The sequence below is a fragment of the Quercus lobata genome, chromosome 12 (assembly GCF_001633185.2).
Source record: "Quercus lobata isolate SW786 chromosome 12, ValleyOak3.0 Primary Assembly, whole genome shotgun sequence".
Taxonomy (NCBI): domain Eukaryota; kingdom Viridiplantae; phylum Streptophyta; class Magnoliopsida; order Fagales; family Fagaceae; genus Quercus; species Quercus lobata.
This window is the reverse complement of record NC_044915.1, coordinates 41,447,604-41,464,934: the sequence shown is the minus strand read 5'-3', so window position 1 is coordinate 41,464,934 and position 17,331 is coordinate 41,447,604. Positions and strand designations below refer to the sequence as shown.

Genomic DNA, 17,331 nt, shown 5'->3' with positions numbered 1-17,331 from the left:
TTCGAAGATACGTCACCACTAAACGTGAGATAAGGGACCGAGGGTAAGAAAGGGAAGGCAAACAAATATCTATGATAACAACTGCCTCCGCATTAATTGTCTCTCAACCAACTCTCTGGCCGTATTAATGTGGAGGTGATGCTTGAACAGTGGTGAAGCAGCCTTACAGCTGCTAGTTGGAAGTTCTAGAAGGTGTTAGATAGGACAGAAAGAGATCTCCTAAACCCAACCTACACGTGTATGGTGAAATGATATGAGGAGGGCAGTATATAACATGAAAGAAAGCATTGAGAAAAAGGGATCGGAACATCAAAAAGAAACAAAGAATACTCAGAAGAAAACCTGAGAAACCAAAGTACTGTATTCATTTAAAAGAGAAACTAATCGTTATATCAGGGCTAATCCATCTATAAACGCGAGGTTGAATCGCTTTTCTTTTGGAGTTAACCTAGTTCTTGGACACCTACGCTCTACAAATTTTATTGTTTGGGCCTTTTACGTACGAGCCCAATATCAATTTGGGATCGTTACAAATTGAGTCCTTACAAATGGCTTTTTAAATCCATTGATATCAAATCAAGCTTTTAAAATCTATTAATGTTAGAATCACCCGATGGGGTTTTTGCCGTGTAGGTTTTCCCCATTCGTAAACAAATCACCGTGTCAATTTATTTTCCGCTACATACTTAGTTTAATTGATGATTTGTTTGTGCTACCACGCATCTTGCATGTTAATTTGATTAATTAACAAACTTGGCTATTTAATCAATTAATTTATCACAAGAGACCAATTCGTTTTGGCCTATCAACTGTTACTAAAATTAAAATGTAGAAAGTTTAAGAAAAATAAAAATTGGAAAAATTATTTATTTATCTTAAATCTAAATCTAAATCCAAATCCAAATTTAGGTATCTAAACAATGGAATTTCAAATCCTTCATTGTATAAAAAGAGCCAAACAAGGAATTTTAAAATCAATGGCTTTTTAAATCCATTGATATCAAATCAAGCTTTTAAAATCTATTAATTTTGGAATCATTGGGTTTCAAATCAAGCAAATAGAGTGATTGTATAGCATTTTTATTGTCATTTTGGTCTTGCAAATAGAGGTTTCAGGGGGTATTTTGGTCAATTTTAGATTTCAAGGGTCCTTTGGTCATTTTTTAGTTGTCAGGGGTATTTCAGTAATTTTTAGGTTTAGAGGGGCATTACGGTCATTTTCTAGGTTCTAAGCATGTTTTAGTAATTTTTTAGGTTACGGGGCCATTTCGATCAAACGTGAGAAAAGTACGGTCAAATGTGATATTAGTACTACCTAATGACAATGGAACCATCAAATGTAAGAAAAAAAATAAGAAAACCACCGAATGTGACAAAAGTACAATCACATGTGATGTTGGTACTGCACAATATGAGGATAAAACTGTCAAATGTGAGAAAAAAAATAAGAGAACCACTAAATGTGACAAAAGTACTGTCAAATGTGATGTTGGTACTGCCGAATTTAACAATGAAACCATCAAATGTGGGAAAAAATAAGGGAACCACCACATGTGACAAAAGAACAGTCACATATGATGTTGGAACTACACAATATGATGATGGAATTGTCAAATGTGAGAAAAAAAATAAAGGAACCATCAAATGTGACAAAAGAACTATCACATGTGATGTTGGAACTGCACAATGTAATGATAGAACCGTCAAATGTGAGAAAAAAAATAAGGGAACCACCAAATGAGACAAAAAAAAGTCACATATGATGTTGGAATTGCACAATGTGAGGATGAAACCGTCAAATGTGAGAAAAAAAATAAGAGATCCAACAAATGTGACAAAATAACTGTCACATGTGATGTTGAAATTACACAATGTGAGAATGAAACTGTCAAATGTGAGAAAAACTAAGGGAATCACCAAATGTGATAAAAGAACTGTCACTTGTGACGTTGGAATTGCATAATTTGAGGATGGAACCGTCAAATGTAAGAAAAAATAAAGGAACCATCAAATGTGACAAAAGAACTGTCATATGTGATGTTGGAACTACACAATGTGAAAATGAAACCATCAAATGTGAGAAAAAATAAAGGAACAATCAAATGTGACAAAAGAACTATCACATGTGATGTTGAAATTGTACAATGTGATAATGGAACCGTCAAATGTGAGAAAAAATAAGGGAACCACCAAATGTGACAAAAGAATTGCCACATGTAATATTGAAACTGCACAATGTGAGAATAAAATAGTCACATGTGAAAAAAATAAGGGAACCGCCAAATATAATAAAAGAACTGTCACATGTGATGTTGGAACTGTACAATATGAGGATGGAACTGTCAAATGCGAAAAAAAATAAGGGAACCATCAAATGTAACAAAAGAACTGTCACATGTGATTCAAATGTGATAAAAGAATAGTCATATGTGATGTTGGAATTGTACAATGTGAGGAAGAAACCGTCAAATGTGAAAAAAAATAAAGGAACCACCAAATGTGACAAAAGAACTGTCACATGTGATGTTGGAACTGCACAATGTGAAGATGGAACTGTTAAATGCGAGAAAAAATATGGGAACCATCAAATGTGACAAAAGAATTGTCACATGTTATTCAAATGTGACAAAAAAATAGTCATATGTGATATTGGAACTGCACAATGTAAGGATGAAACCATCAAATGTGAGAAAAAAATCAGGAAACCATCAAATGTGACAAAAGAACTGTTACATATGATGTTGGAACTGCACAATATAAAGATGGAATTGTTAAATATGATGTTTTGGTAACCTAGTATAGCAGGTTGCCTCCTAGGAGTGTATAGTAGAATTACACATATTTAAGTTAGTAATTAGTATTTAAATTGTTGACTGTGAAGTTGTGAGAAACTGCGCCCCCAGCCCTTTTTTGGTGTTGGGCCAAACCCACGTAAATGGGTGGAGTCATGTTATTCCTCTCAAAATAGAGGTTGGACTAATTATATTTTCCCCTTTGGATTAAGGGTTTTACAATAGAGTTTCGACTTATTTAATTATTGGAATAAATAAAAAAATCAAAATTAAAAAATTCCTCATTTTATTGATTTGCAAATGAATTTACATTGATCAAAAGAAATTACATGGTTTTAGTCATAGATACAATCTAAGATAAAGTACATGACTTTGTTTCCTAGTTATAATCTAGAAATTGAAAATTACAAGGATAAGCATTTATCTATCAACCCTTAATCTAAACTTAGATGCTATGTTATAAAGTGGAAAGGTATTACACACCCACCTTACCCGGTGAAACCGGTCTTCTAGACTATGGTGACCAACATTCATATCATATCATCTAATATGTTATTAATCAATTTGCATGTTGAATTTAATGTGTGTACATTTGATAAACCCTAATTCAATTTATTAAGCATTGCATTTGGATTGGAAAATAAATTCAAGTGAATGTGTGAGGATGGTTATATCCTAGATTCAGGGATTTGAAAGAATTATGAAACAAACATGTTTTTTATAATTTTTTTATGTGGATTTAAACTAGTGTTATGCATAAACATGTAATGAACAACCAAAAATATGTGAAGAACGCATATGAAAATTTAAGAACATTCAAACATATTCAAGGAAATTAAATAAACACTAGCATGCTCTAATCTCAATCTCATCATAATACTATATTAAAAAAAATTAAAAAAATAAAATAAAACATTTTAGGGAAAGAGATTATACCTGTATGCAAGATCCACACAGTGGAGGAGGAGATTCTTGGTGGAGATCCTAAAGGTGGAGTAGAGAAGAATGAGGAGAAGGAGAGTGAGTCTCAAGAAAACCAAGATATGACAAGATTATTGTGAGAGACCACAAAAGTGTCTCTCAAAAAAGAGATTTTTGGGTGCTTTGAAAGACACCTCTCTTTTTGGGTAAGTAATGTGGAGTCCCCACTTATTTTTTTATCCAAAAAAAAAAAACACATGACTGAATTTTTCTATTCTCATTGATTTAATAAAAAAGAATACATATTTGATAAATTGAGTATTACATGGCTTTGGGTCTTAATTACAAACTACCAAATAATTACATGGTTTTTTGTCCTAATTACAATCTACCCAAAATAAAAAATAAAGATAAAGCCCAGATCTACCTATCCAAAGACACTAAATTCGGAAGCTAGGTTACGGAATGGGAAGATGTTAGGTGCCCATTTCGCCCAGACAGAGTCTGGTCTTCTAGACTCTCATAACTAATGTACCCCTTTATGTATGACATGAATGATATGTTGCACATATGAGCAAAACTAAATCACATAAGTTTGTTAGGACATATATGATTCACTTGTTAGGAACATATGTCACTATTTTATGTAATTGGCTAATTCTTTGACAAAATGCACTTTACTTATATTTGGGTAGATTTAGGATATGTTTAATATTTCAAGAAACCATGTTTTAAGATCAAGTGTTAAAGTCATGCAAGCCTGTCCAAGATTCAAGCTGAGAAAGTGTCTGTCATTAGAGCTCGACAGCTAGCCATCTATCGAGTTTGAAGAGTTGTTCCAGCCCCGTGGCTTGACAACAGCTCGACAAATAGCCATCTATCGAGGTTTATGAAAAACTGAATTTCAGTTCTGTTCTGACTACAATCCGTGATTGTATGTTTGGGTTTTCTTTTCTCACAACCCTAGACATATAAAATGATTATTTTAAGGGCCGTCAAAGTGGACACAAGTTGCACAAGTGTTGAGCAAAGTTTGTTCAAACAAATTGTGACTGGAGACAGAATTTGCCCTAATTCATCTTTCTTGTGTAGAAGTTGTTGTGTTTGTGCACCGTAGGGTTTTGTGATCAAGAATCTTCTCGATCTTCATCGTGTAATGAACTGAAGAACTTCGCAGCCAACAACCTTCTCTAGTTGGTGATTGAAGTCGCATACTGGGATCCGCGTAATTAGTTAGTCACGTACTGGGAGCCGTGCATTACAAGGAGAGATTGTCACTAATGAAAAAGTCCAATTAAGTATTGGAATAAGGGTTCAACTGTAGGTTGGTATAAGGTACTGTGATTTCTTTACTTGTAACCACTCGTTGTGATAATAGTGGATTCTCAAGAGGTGACCTTAAAATCACCTAGTGGGATTTTTCCATGTAGGTTTTTCCCATTCGTAAACAAATCACTATGTCAATTTATTTTCCACTGCATACTTAGTTTATTGGTGATTTGTTTGTGCTACCATGCATTTACATGTCTTGATTAATTAATAAATTTGGCTAATTAATCAATTAATCTATCACAAAGGGTCAATTCGTTTTTGGCCTATCAAAGTTTATTTATGATTGCATCCTTTTCTTTACTAAAAAATCATATTTGTGTTCTGATCAAAATTGATTTTGGTTTAGAAAAATGAGATCTGTTTTTTATGTGTAGAAAAAAAATAGTTTTTAGAGTGAAAAATTCAGATCTGTGTTTATTAAATAAATCAAAGTATTTTGGTTTAAAAAAAAAAAATCAAATCTGTTTTTTAGAACTAAAAAAATTGGTTTTTTGGTGAAAGAAAAATCATATTTGTCTTATGATAATAAAAATAATCAGATTTGTATATTGAAAAAAAAATAAGATTTGTTTTTATATGTGTAAAGAAAAATAAGAAAAAGATTTTTTGAGAAGAGGACTATATTCATAAAATAAATCTATGTTACATGCACTACACAAAACAAACAAAACTTTCATGATTCGTTTTTTTTTTAAAAAAAAATCTGCTATGCTAAAAAAATTAGATCTACATCTAAAGAAAACATAGATCAGTTTTTTTAAATAAGAAAAATTCAGATTTGTATCTAAGGAAGATACAAACCAGTTTTTTATTTAAAAAAAAAAAAATTCAGATCTACATCCAAGAAAGATGCAAATCAATTTTTGATTTGAGAAAAATTCAGATCTGCATCTAAGAAAGATGCAAATCAGTTTTTGATTGAGAAAAATCCAGATCTGCATCTAATAAAGATGCAAATAAGTTTTTTGATTAAGAAAAGATATGACAACAAGCAGATTTTTGAAATAAAAAAATAGATCTCAACAATAAAAGTATCATAAACATGTTCTAATAAAGAAAATATTAACATATGAGATGAGCATTGCAAAATCAAACTAAACACATATTTATTCTTGCATCACAAAATTAAAAGAAATAAAAGAAGAAGTAAAGAAAAGCTACCTCTTGCATGGACATACTCTTTTTTTCTCAAGAGAATATTTTAGGGTTCAAAGAAATTTATGCAATTGTCTTTGAAACCTAAAATTCCTTGCTTACCAAAAAGAAATTCTTAAGACTAAAACCTCCAGAATCTCTTTAACGTAAGAAAGAGAATATTAGAAAAGGGGGTCAGAAATATGAGAAATTGGAAGCGTGAAAAAGCCTCTTGAATTTTGAGATGTAGTCTCTATTTATAGAGGCTAGGAGACTCGAAAAATATTTTAGATGATTAGAATACAAACCAGGACACATCCTTCCGCTAAGAAGTCGAAAAGGATGTGTTTTAACGTCACCCAAAGACCGTCGGGCCAAAACCCTAATGTGTGCCATTCGGCACTTTGAAAGTGCTGATCGACACTCCAAAAGAGCCGAATGGCACTTTTGGATGCCAATCGCGCTTTCGTGTTCGAGTGCATTTTGGACTCCTTTTTTAGGTTTTCTTGAGCTGGGACTTGCACTTAGACATGTTTTTTAATCCGTATTCTAAAATTTTAACTCTTTTCTAGATAATTCAGGTCTTTTCAGTAACAATTATCTTGTAGATAAATACTCTAAAATAAATCTTGATAAAGTCTAGATTATCCACAATTTTATTGTTATCCAACTATTCCCTTTATTTCCATGCAAGCAATCCTATTTTAGACACTAACTATCAACCAATCACAAAATTATTTAATTAATTTTAATTGTTTAACCAATCAGAATTAATTTAAATTAATCATGCGTGGTCAACTCTACCTAGACACAATGCATGCTGACTGTGCAAATTTGATCATGTGATATCTTTCAATCTGATGATCCGATTTGGAAACTAGGCACACCGTCACGACCACTAGACTCTCACGATCATTTTTATGATATGCAATGAACAAATTAATGCATGTAATGCAATCATGATTTTTGGGTAGATGAATGATCATTTTAGTCATTCTCCTTGATTAAATCATAGCTACAAAATCGAGTGTCTACAACTATTCAACTTCACTAGAACTCAAGAGAGGAGAAGAGAGGGTGTTTCTGTGTGCCTTTGAACAAAGGAGATAGGGGGTTTATATAGTAGTGGTAGAAAAAATATGAATAGAATGTCATTTGATGGATAGAAAAGAATCATGAACCTAGACCTTGTTTTAGACTTTGGGGAAATCTAATGCATTAAATGTAGAGATTGGTGGGAGTGATGAGCAAGCAAGATTTGGTTTTCCCATAGCTACTATAATAGCCTGTAGAGCCAAATTCAAAAAATCATATCCTACTCAATTTTGAACGGAATTGTCTCGTTCCTATGCTCAAATTGAAGCCTCAGATGTCTAGTTTCTAAGAAAATTAACCGCATTCTTCAAAATATTCTGATAGATATCAACGAAATAGTGAGCAGTGGTCATTTGTTAGAAAATAATTTCTACACAATTAACATTAATAGGTTCCAAATTAGTTTCTAATTAACATTAATAGGCTCCAATCACTCCCATTTCAGACTTAATTAGTTCCATATTTACCCTAATTAAAAAAATAATTGCAGAAATTACTCATTGAATAATTAATGTTTGACTATCCAATTAACTAAGTGTGTGCAACCTTACAATAAAATGTAATCCTAGCCAATCAAATAATGACACATCATTAATCTCAAATTGATTATAATTATAACCAATTGGAATCAATTGTTCATAATCACATATGGTTGGACTCAATTTGTGATAGTGCATCTCGGCCACTAAAACTTGATTTGATAATAACTTTCAATCTGATAGTGCGATTAGGATTTATGACCAGTCGATTTGATCATTATAAAATCAAGATCATTTTAATGAAATAAAATTAAGGATCAAGTGGTCACAATTAAGATGCTTATTTACAAGGTAAAATTACCATTTTATCCTCCATGTGAGGTTAAATGCGGATCGCAAAATGGGGAGTCAATAGAAGTGATTTATCTATTCCTTTTTTCTTTGTATGGTACTTTACTTTCAAGAAATCAAGTAAAGTACCATACCCAAAAAAAAAAAAAAAAATTAAGTACTAGGTAAATTTTGTTTTTCTTTTTTTTATGTCTTTTGTAAATTTTATATTATTAAGTGGATTCTAAATCTTTAAGATAGTAATTAGTATTTAGAGGGTGGAATGTGGAGTGATTTATCTTTATCCTTTTTTTTTTCTTTTCCTTTTTGTATAGTACATTAGTTTTCTTTCAAAAAATCAAGTGGAGGGTAAAAACAAAAATTTTTACTTTTTTTTTTTTGTAAATTTTATATTATTATGTGGATTATAAATATTTGAGATAGTAGTTAGTATTTAGAGTGTAGGCTGTGTAGTGATTTATCTTTATCTTTTTTCTTTATCTTTTTTTTTTTCTATTTGTATGATACTTTAGTTTCAAGAAATCAACTACTGGGTAAATTTTTTTCTCTTTTTTTTTTTTTCTTTTGTAAATTTTATATTATTAAGTGTAAGGACACGATTTGTAACGAACCGTAACAGTTTTGGGTTCATACATGAAAAGGCTCAAACAATATCATTTATAGAGCGTGGGTTTGAAAGGCTAGGCCTTGGTCACCAGACGGTGGATTTTTCGTGGTGATCATACATGGTTAAGTCATTCTCGCTCTAGGAGTCTTTCTCCTGGAGGCGGGCTGGGAGGCTCTGGTTTTTGGCCATTTTTCCCAACCCCCTTTTGGCACACTCCCTTTCTTATTATATAGTCCTTCTTGGTTGGTATTAGTCCTCCTCTTGTTGGTCAGGCAGGTGCTTACTTCTGTATCCATCACCTTAACTGTACCCTCTTACTTTTTGTTAGTTGCGATGATCGAAGTTACACCGCCCAAGCGTCTTTTCTCATTAACGTGAAGGCAGGTGCTTACTTCTGCATCTGTCACCTCCACTGTACCCTCTTACTTTCTGTTAGTTGCGATGATCGAAGTTACACCGCCCAAGCGTCTTTTCTCATTAACGTGATTAGGATGTTGGCAGGTGCATTTAATGCGGAGTAGACGTGTTTTCTTTGAACCAATTTTGCGCCGTACCTCCACATGGGCCCCATCCCATTCACATCCCCTTCAGGGGGCTGTTTGGGGATAGCTCTCATCGAGTCGTAACTCTTCCCATTGAAGTCTTGGAATGCCGAGGATAAGGTTGTCCACAGCCGCGCCTCTTGACACCTCGGCCTTCGATCATTCATCCTCGGCACATGACCTCCTCGGCACGGGCCCTGAGCCCGGGTGGAGCGTGGGTCAGATCGTAAGCTCCCCGGCCTCACATTAAGTTTATTATAAATATTTAAGATAGTAATTAGTATTTAGAGCGTGGAATGCGGAGTGATTTCTTTTTTCTTTTTCTTTTTCTTTTTGTATAGGACTTTATTTTCAAGAAATCAAATACTGAGTAAATTTTTTTTCACTTTTTTTTCTTTTGTAAATTTTATAATATTAAGTGAATTATAAATATTTAAGATAGTAATTAGTATTTAAATTGTGAACTGTGGAGTGATTTATCGTTTTCTTTTTTGTATGGTACTTTACTTTTAAAAAAACAAATACTGGGTAAATTGTTTTTTCACTTTTTTTTGTAAAATTTATATTATTAAGTGGATTATAAATATTTAAGATAATAATTAGTATTTAGAGTGTGAATGTGGAGTGATTTATCTTCTTTTTTTTTTTCTTTTTCTTTTGTATGGTACTTTACTTTCCAAAAATTAAGTACCAGGTAAATTTTTTTTTCACTTTTTTTTTTTGTAAATTTTATATTATTAAGTGGATTATAAATATTTAGGATAGTTATTAGCATTTAGATTATGGACTATGGAGTTGTGGGGTCATAGAGCCCAGTGATGTACATCCACCTTTTGTACTGGGCCTGAGGCCCATGCCGAGGCCCATAATCGCATATGAAGAAGACAGTGGTGATCATGGCAACCCAGGAAACCGTGCCGAGGACAACTCTGTCCTCGGCTAGCCAAAGCCGAGGTAGGAGAAAAGTGATTTACCAGCAAAGACAATCTTTCAAAGCACTCCAAGGAAAAAGATAAGTACAGCAAGTAAGCACACTGGAGCATGGCTGTAGAGCAATTCCAGGAAAAGCTGTTGCCTCTGCATTAAATGCTCCACAACTAACCCTCTGGCCACATTAATGTGGAAATGATACCTGAGTAGTGGCTTTTCAGACTCACAGCTACTACCTAAGAGCTTTGGGAGGAGGTTGATATGACAAAGACCAACTACAGCAGATCTAACCTACACGTGTATGGTGGAGATGAAGGAGGAAAGTAGTATATAAGGAAGAAGGAGCTTTGAGAAAAGGGGTCGGAGATCTTACCAAAGAAAACACTGTAGCAATCTGAACTAATTTTGTAACCATTGTCACTGTCACTCAAGAAATAACAAGTTGAAGCTCCTCGGACTAGTGTCGAGGATTGAATTGCTTGCTCAAGTCCATATTTGTTTTACTTATTCATTCTCTAAATCATCTTCAACTGTTGTTACACTCATTAAAGCCCAGTTCTTCTACCCACTCTCTACAAATTTTTTATATTGGGCTTGCTGGGTTTGAATTCACTTATCCCTTAGAAACAGTGCTCAAACCCAATCCCTCCAATTGGCGCCGTCTGTGGGAAGAACTTGTGTGTTAGTGAGTGCAACAGTTAGACATGGTAGGATCAGGTCCACACCAAGAAAACCCATACCAAGCAGGTCCCCAGCGGACAAAACCCGTAGGATCCCAACGATAGGGTAATATTCCTGGCCCTAAACATGAACAAAATCAGGAGAATGAAAGGAATTGAGAGGGGAGTGTGCATACCACCCAGACGAGCAAAAGCCACTCTCAAGTGGGCAGTCGCGTATCCTAGAGAAAAAACAACAACCAAGCCATGCAACAGAAGATAAATGACTTGAAAAAGACACTGCGCCATGCACAGCGGAAGCGGTCTCCTTCCAGTTCTGACATATCCTCTAATGATGAAGAGGACGACAATTACAGGCAGAGATCAAGAACTCCTCTAAGCGAGACCTTCTCTTATGAAGACGAGCACCATCATAGACGAAAACATAAGGGCCATCTAGTAGGGGCCTGGGTAATGATGCCATGAGTAAGGCTCTGGATCAGATCTCTAAGTCAACCTTCACGCACAAGATAGAAGGGGCTAGGCTACCTCGGCGGTTCCATCAGCCTACGTTCATCGTTTATAATGGTTGAACGGACCCCATAGAGCATATGGGCCAGTTTAATCAAAGAATGGCCATCCACTCCCAGAACGAAACTTTGATGTGCAAGGTTTCCCATCCAACCTTGGACCTGTAGCAATGAGGTGGTTTAACGACTTGAAGACAAACTCCATAGATTCCTATAAGCAGCTCACCCAAGCCTTTGGCTCTCGCTTCTTTACGAACAGTAGGGTTCCTCGGCCTCTGAGTTTGTTGTTGTCATTATCCATGCATGAGGGAGAAACTCTAAAAGCATACTCGGACAGATATTAGGAAATGTATAATGAGATGGATGGCAACTTTGATGACGTCGCCATTAGCACTTTTAAAAGCGGTCTCCCAACCGAGCACGACTTGAGGATATCCTTAACTGGCAAGCCTGTCACCAATGTATGTCAACTTATGGACCGGATTGACAAATACAAAAAAGTGGAAGAGGACCAGCTACAAAGGAAAGGAAAGGAGAAGGTCATCCCTCAAAAGAGAAGTGATTTCAGGTCGGACCAATACAACAATAACCATCCAATGAGAGATTTCGCAGGGCAATCAGGATCAACCAACATGCAGACAGTTAACGTCGTATTCAGAGAACTGGTACATCAGGTGTTAGAGAAAATTAAGAATGAGTCATTCTTCAAATGGCCGAATAAAATGGCTGGAGACTTCATGAAGCGCAAACAGAGTCTATATTGTCAGTACCACCAGGACCACAAACATACTACAGAAGACTATAGGAACCTTTGGAACCACTTGGATCTGTTGGTCTGAAAAGGGAAACTAAGGCACCTTTTGCATCCTTCCAGTGGTCATCAAGGCCAGGCAAACTAGGAGCCCCGGAGAGACACATCCTTAAGACCTCCAAAAGGCATAATAAATGTCATCCTTGCTGCTCCGGGAAGGACCGACTCTTATCCTTCTAGAGTAATGTCTGTGGCTCGGCTCTCCACTGAGAATAATGATCGGGAGTCCAAAAAGACCAAGAAGGGAGCCTTACCTATGCTGGGATTCTCAGACGAAGATAAGATCGAAACCATCCAACCCCACAACGATGCTCTGGTAGTTACACTCAGGATTGGGGGATTTGATGTGAAGAGAGTATTGGTAGATCAGGGCAGTGTTGTGGAAGTAATGTACCCCGACTTGTACAGGGGGCTGAACTTAAAACCCGAAGACCTAACGGCGTACGATTCCCTTTTGGTAAGTTTCGAGGGGAAGACCGTTGTTCGAAGGGGCCAGATCAGACTGCCCATACAGATCGGTTCAGACGTGGTGGAGGTGGATTTCATTGTAGTTGACGCTTATTCGTCCTACACAGCTATTATGGCTAAACCTTGGCTTCATGCCCTAGGAGTTGTCTCTTCTACACTACACTAGAAGGTGAAATACCCGTCAGAGGACCAGGTCAAAGAGATTGTGAGGAATCAGACCATAGCCAGACAGTACATGGTGACTGTCATCTCACGCCAACCCAGTGCTGAGCTCTTGGCCTCTATTGGAAAGGGTTTATAGCAATCAACCATCCCGGCATTGCTCGATAATGAGTCAGCTGAAGAGGTAAAATGCGAAGATCTAGAAAAGGTAGCCATTGGCACTGATCCGGAAAATTTCTTTCAAGTTGGGTTAGAACTACCTCCCCAAGAGAAAGAAGAAATGATTGGGTTTCTTCGAGAAAACGTGGACATGTTTGCGTGGGATGCCTATGAGGCCCTAGAGGTTGATCCGAGCTTCATCTGCCACCACCTAAACGTTAACCCATCCGTTACTCCCAAGAAGCAACCACCTCAGCGCCCGTCGAAAGAGCATGCTAACGCTGTTAGGGATGAAGTGATGAAGCTCAAAGAAGCAGGGGCTATCAAGGAAGTTTTTTATCTCGAGTGGTTGGCCAATACTGTAGTGGTAAAGAAGAAGAGTGGGAAGTGGCGAGTTTGTGTGGACTTCACAAACTTAAACAAGGCGTGTCCAAAAGACCCGTTTCCCATGCCTTGGATAGACTAGTTAGTGGATGCAACTGTAGGCCATCCTCAGATGAGCTTCTTGGATACCTTTCAAGGCTATCATCAAATACCACTAGCCCTGGGTGATCAAGAAAAAACAGCATTCATGACTCCTATTGGAAATTACCACTACAAAGTGATACCCTTTGGTTTGAAGAATGCAAGGTCTACCTACCAAAGAATGATGACTAGAATGTTTGAGCCACAGCTGGGCAAGAGTATTGAAGTCTACATAAACGATATGGTGGTAAAGAGTAAAGTGGTGTCCGAGCACGTGGGAGACCTTGGAGTCATTTTTGACATCTTAAGGAAACATACACTGCGTCTCAATGGTACTGGGTAAATTTTTTTTTTTTTTTTTTTTTGGTATGGTATTTACTTTTAAGAAATCAAGTACTGGGTAAAAATTTTTTTTCAATTTTTTTTCTTTTGTAAATTTTATATTATTAATTTGGTTATAAATATTTATGATAGTAATTACTTTTTAGATTGTGGACTGTGAAGTGATTTATCTTTTTTCTTTCTTTCTTGTGTGGTACTTTGCTTTCGAGAAATGAAGTACTGGGTAATTTTTTTTTTCACTTTTTTTTTTTCTTTTGTAAATTTTATATTATTAAGTGTATTATAAATATTTTAGATAGTAATTTGTATTTTGAGTATGGGATGTGAAGTGATTTATCTTTATCCACTTTTTTCCTTTTTCTTTTTGTATGATACTTTACTTTCCAAAAATCAAGTACTAGGTAAATTTTTTTTTCACTTTTTTTTTTGTAAATTTTATATTATTAAGTGGATTATAAATATTTAAGATGGTAATTAGTATTTAGATTATGGATTGTGGAGTGGTTTTTCATTTTCTTTTCTTTTTTGTATGGTACTTTACTTTCAAGAAATCAAGTACTGGGTAATTTTTTTTTTTACATTTTTTTTTTCATTTGTAAATTTTATATTATTAAGTGGATTATAAATATTTATGGTAGTAATTAGTGTTTAGAGTGTGGATTGTGGAGTGGTTTATCTTTATATTTTTTATCTTTTTCTTTTTTTTATGGTCCTTTACTTTCAAGAAATCAAGTACTGGGTATTTTTTTTTGTTAATTTTATATTATAAATGAATTAAAAATATTTAAGATAGTAATTAGTATTTAGTGTGTGGACTGTGGAGTGATTTATCTTTATCTTTTCTTTTTCTTTTTCTTTCTGTATGGTACTTTACTTTCAAGAAATCAAGTATTGGGTAAAAAAAAAAAATTACGTTTTTTTTTCTTTTTTAAATTTTATATTATTAAGTGGATTATAAATATTTTAGTCTTTTTTTTTTTTTATGTATTAAGGGTATTTTAGTCATTTTTTTGGTTTAAAGGTCATTTTGGTCAAATTCTAAGTTTCAAGGTCATATGGTCTTTTTTTTTTGTCCTAGGGATATTTTGGTCATTTTCAGGTTTCATTGTTATTTCGGTCATTTTTTTTTAGGTTTTATGGTTATTTTGGTCTTTTTTTTTTTTTTAAGTTTCAAGGTCATTTGGTAAAGTTTTGTTTGTTCTAAGGATATTTTGGTCATTTTCTTAGTTTCATGGTTATTTTGGTCATTTTTTAGGTTTATAGTAATTTTGGTAATTTTTTTTTAGTTTTAGGGTGATTCTGTCATTTTTTAGGTTCTAAGGGTATTTCAGTTTTTTTTTTTTTTTTTTTTAATGTTTCTGGGGTATTATGGTAATTGGTGAGGAAAAAAAAAAAACCATCAAATGTGACGAAAGTACCACGGAGTGTGAGAAATGTATGGTATAATGTGATGTTGGTACCGCCTAATGTGACAATGGAACCATCAAATGTGATAAAGAAATAAATGGGATGCCAAATGTGACAAAAGTACCGTCACATGTGATGTTGGTACTGCACAATGTGAGAACGACACCATCAAATGTGAGAAAAAAAAAATAAAATACAACCAAATGTAAGAAAAGTATGGTCAAATGTGATGTTGCTACTGCCTGATGTGACAATAGAACTACCATTTGCGAGGAAAAAAAAATTGAACCACCAAACCTGACAAAAGTACAGTCACATGTGATTTTGGTACTGTACAATTTAAAGATGGTACCATCAAATGTTAAAAAAAATACGAATACAACTGAATGTGGCAAAAGTACTATCATATGTGATGTTAGTTAATGTGATAATGGAACCATTAAATGTGAGAAAAAAATAAGGGAGTTATCGAATGTGACAAAAATACGATTACATATGATGTTGATACTGCCCAAATCGCAATGTGACGATGAAACTATCAAATGTGAGTAAAAATTAAAGTACCACTGAATGTGAGAAAAATACGATCAAATAAGATGTTAGTACTGCTCAATGTGACAATGGAACCATCAAATGTAAGAAGAAAAATAAGGGAACCACCGAATGTGACAAAACTACAGTCATATGTGATGTTGGTACTGCACAATTTGAAGATGGTACTATCAAATGTGGGAAAAAAATACGAGTACAACCGAATGTGGCAAAAGTACGGTCAAATGTGATGTTAGTATTGCTTAATGTGACAATAGAATCATCAAATGTGAGAAAAAATAAGGGAACTATCGAATGTGACAAAAATATAGTCACATGTGATGATGATACTGCCCAATGTGATAATAGAACTATCAAATGTGAGGAAAAAAATTAAAGTACCACCGAATGTGAGGAAGGTATGATCAAATGTGATGTTAGTACTGTCTAATGTGATAATGGAACCATCAAATGTGAGAAAAAATAAGGGAACCAACGAATGTATCACGTGTGATGTCAGTACTACGCAATATGAGGATAGTACCATTTAGGCACAATTGCACTTTTAGTCCCTATGTTTTGAAGTTTTTTCATTTTAGTCCCTACATTTTATTTTTTCCATTTTTAGTCCCTAAAACCAATTTACGCTTTCTGTTTTAGTCCTTTCCGTCAGTCAACCAACGGAAACAGCTGAGGTGGCAGCCGGAACAATTAAAATATTATAAAAAATGCCACATCACCCTGACAAATCAGCATATATATTTTAAAAATTAATTTATTAATTTTAACTAAATAAAAAAAATAAAAACAGAATTAAAAATCAAAATTCACCTTAATTAAGATTTAAAGAGTACAAACTCAAAAAAATCATACAAACCCAAAAATCAAACACAGAAAAACCAAATCCACATCATATTAAACATGAACAAGAAATTAAACATGAACACATTAAACATTTGAACAAGAAGACAAACACAGAAAATTTAAAACCCAAAAAATTAGCATTAGATCCACATCAACACAAAATTATACATGAACAAATCCGAAAAATAAAACCCCCACACCACCAAAGCATCAAACACAAAACTCAAACCCAGAATTTCTAGCCCCCAAACACAAAAACACTAAACTCTAAACCCAAATTTTCGGGCACCAAAGAAAATAGAAGAAAAGAAAGAGTATGATTCTCTTATCTTTTTGAGAAACCAACACAAAATCAACTTAAACCAACACAAAACTCAACAATCTGAAACCCAACGATCAACGACCCACTGATCTAAAACCCAACGATCTGAAACTCAACTCAAACCACCGATTCGAAACCTCCAAATGCACCAGATCCACCACCTTTGATCTCTACTTCTGTTTCATTGCAAGGAACCCAGGCTGCCTCAAGCTTCAATCCTTCGTTGTTGACCACGACGCCACGAACGGCAGTGAGTCCTTTCTGGGCTTGGTCTATGGGTTTCACATCAATGGACCTAGCCGATCCAAACCCAGAAAACCCAGATCTACCCAGAAAACCACCACCACAAACCCACCAACCACACCACCGCCGATCACCACCACATCATAACCCAGCAACCCAAATCAGCCAAAAGTCACGAACCCAGC

At 34.8% G+C, this 17,331-nt stretch overlaps 2 protein-coding genes across 2 annotated transcripts; both read left to right on the top strand.

Annotated features, from left to right (window-relative positions):
• Window positions 1-11,719: 11,719 nt before the first annotated feature.
• On the top strand, window positions 11,720-12,211 carry LOC115970662. Its single transcript, XM_031090255.1, has one exon. It carries the CDS (start codon window positions 11,720-11,722, stop codon window positions 12,209-12,211), a length of 492 nt encoding a protein of 163 aa, XP_030946115.1.
• A 156-nt stretch (window positions 12,212-12,367) lies between these two features.
• On the top strand, window positions 12,368-12,817 carry LOC115970661. The gene has a single exon (XM_031090254.1). The coding sequence runs from the start codon at window positions 12,368-12,370 to the stop codon at window positions 12,815-12,817; it is 450 nt and encodes a 149-aa protein (XP_030946114.1).
• The last annotated feature ends 4,514 nt before the right edge of the window (window positions 12,818-17,331 follow it).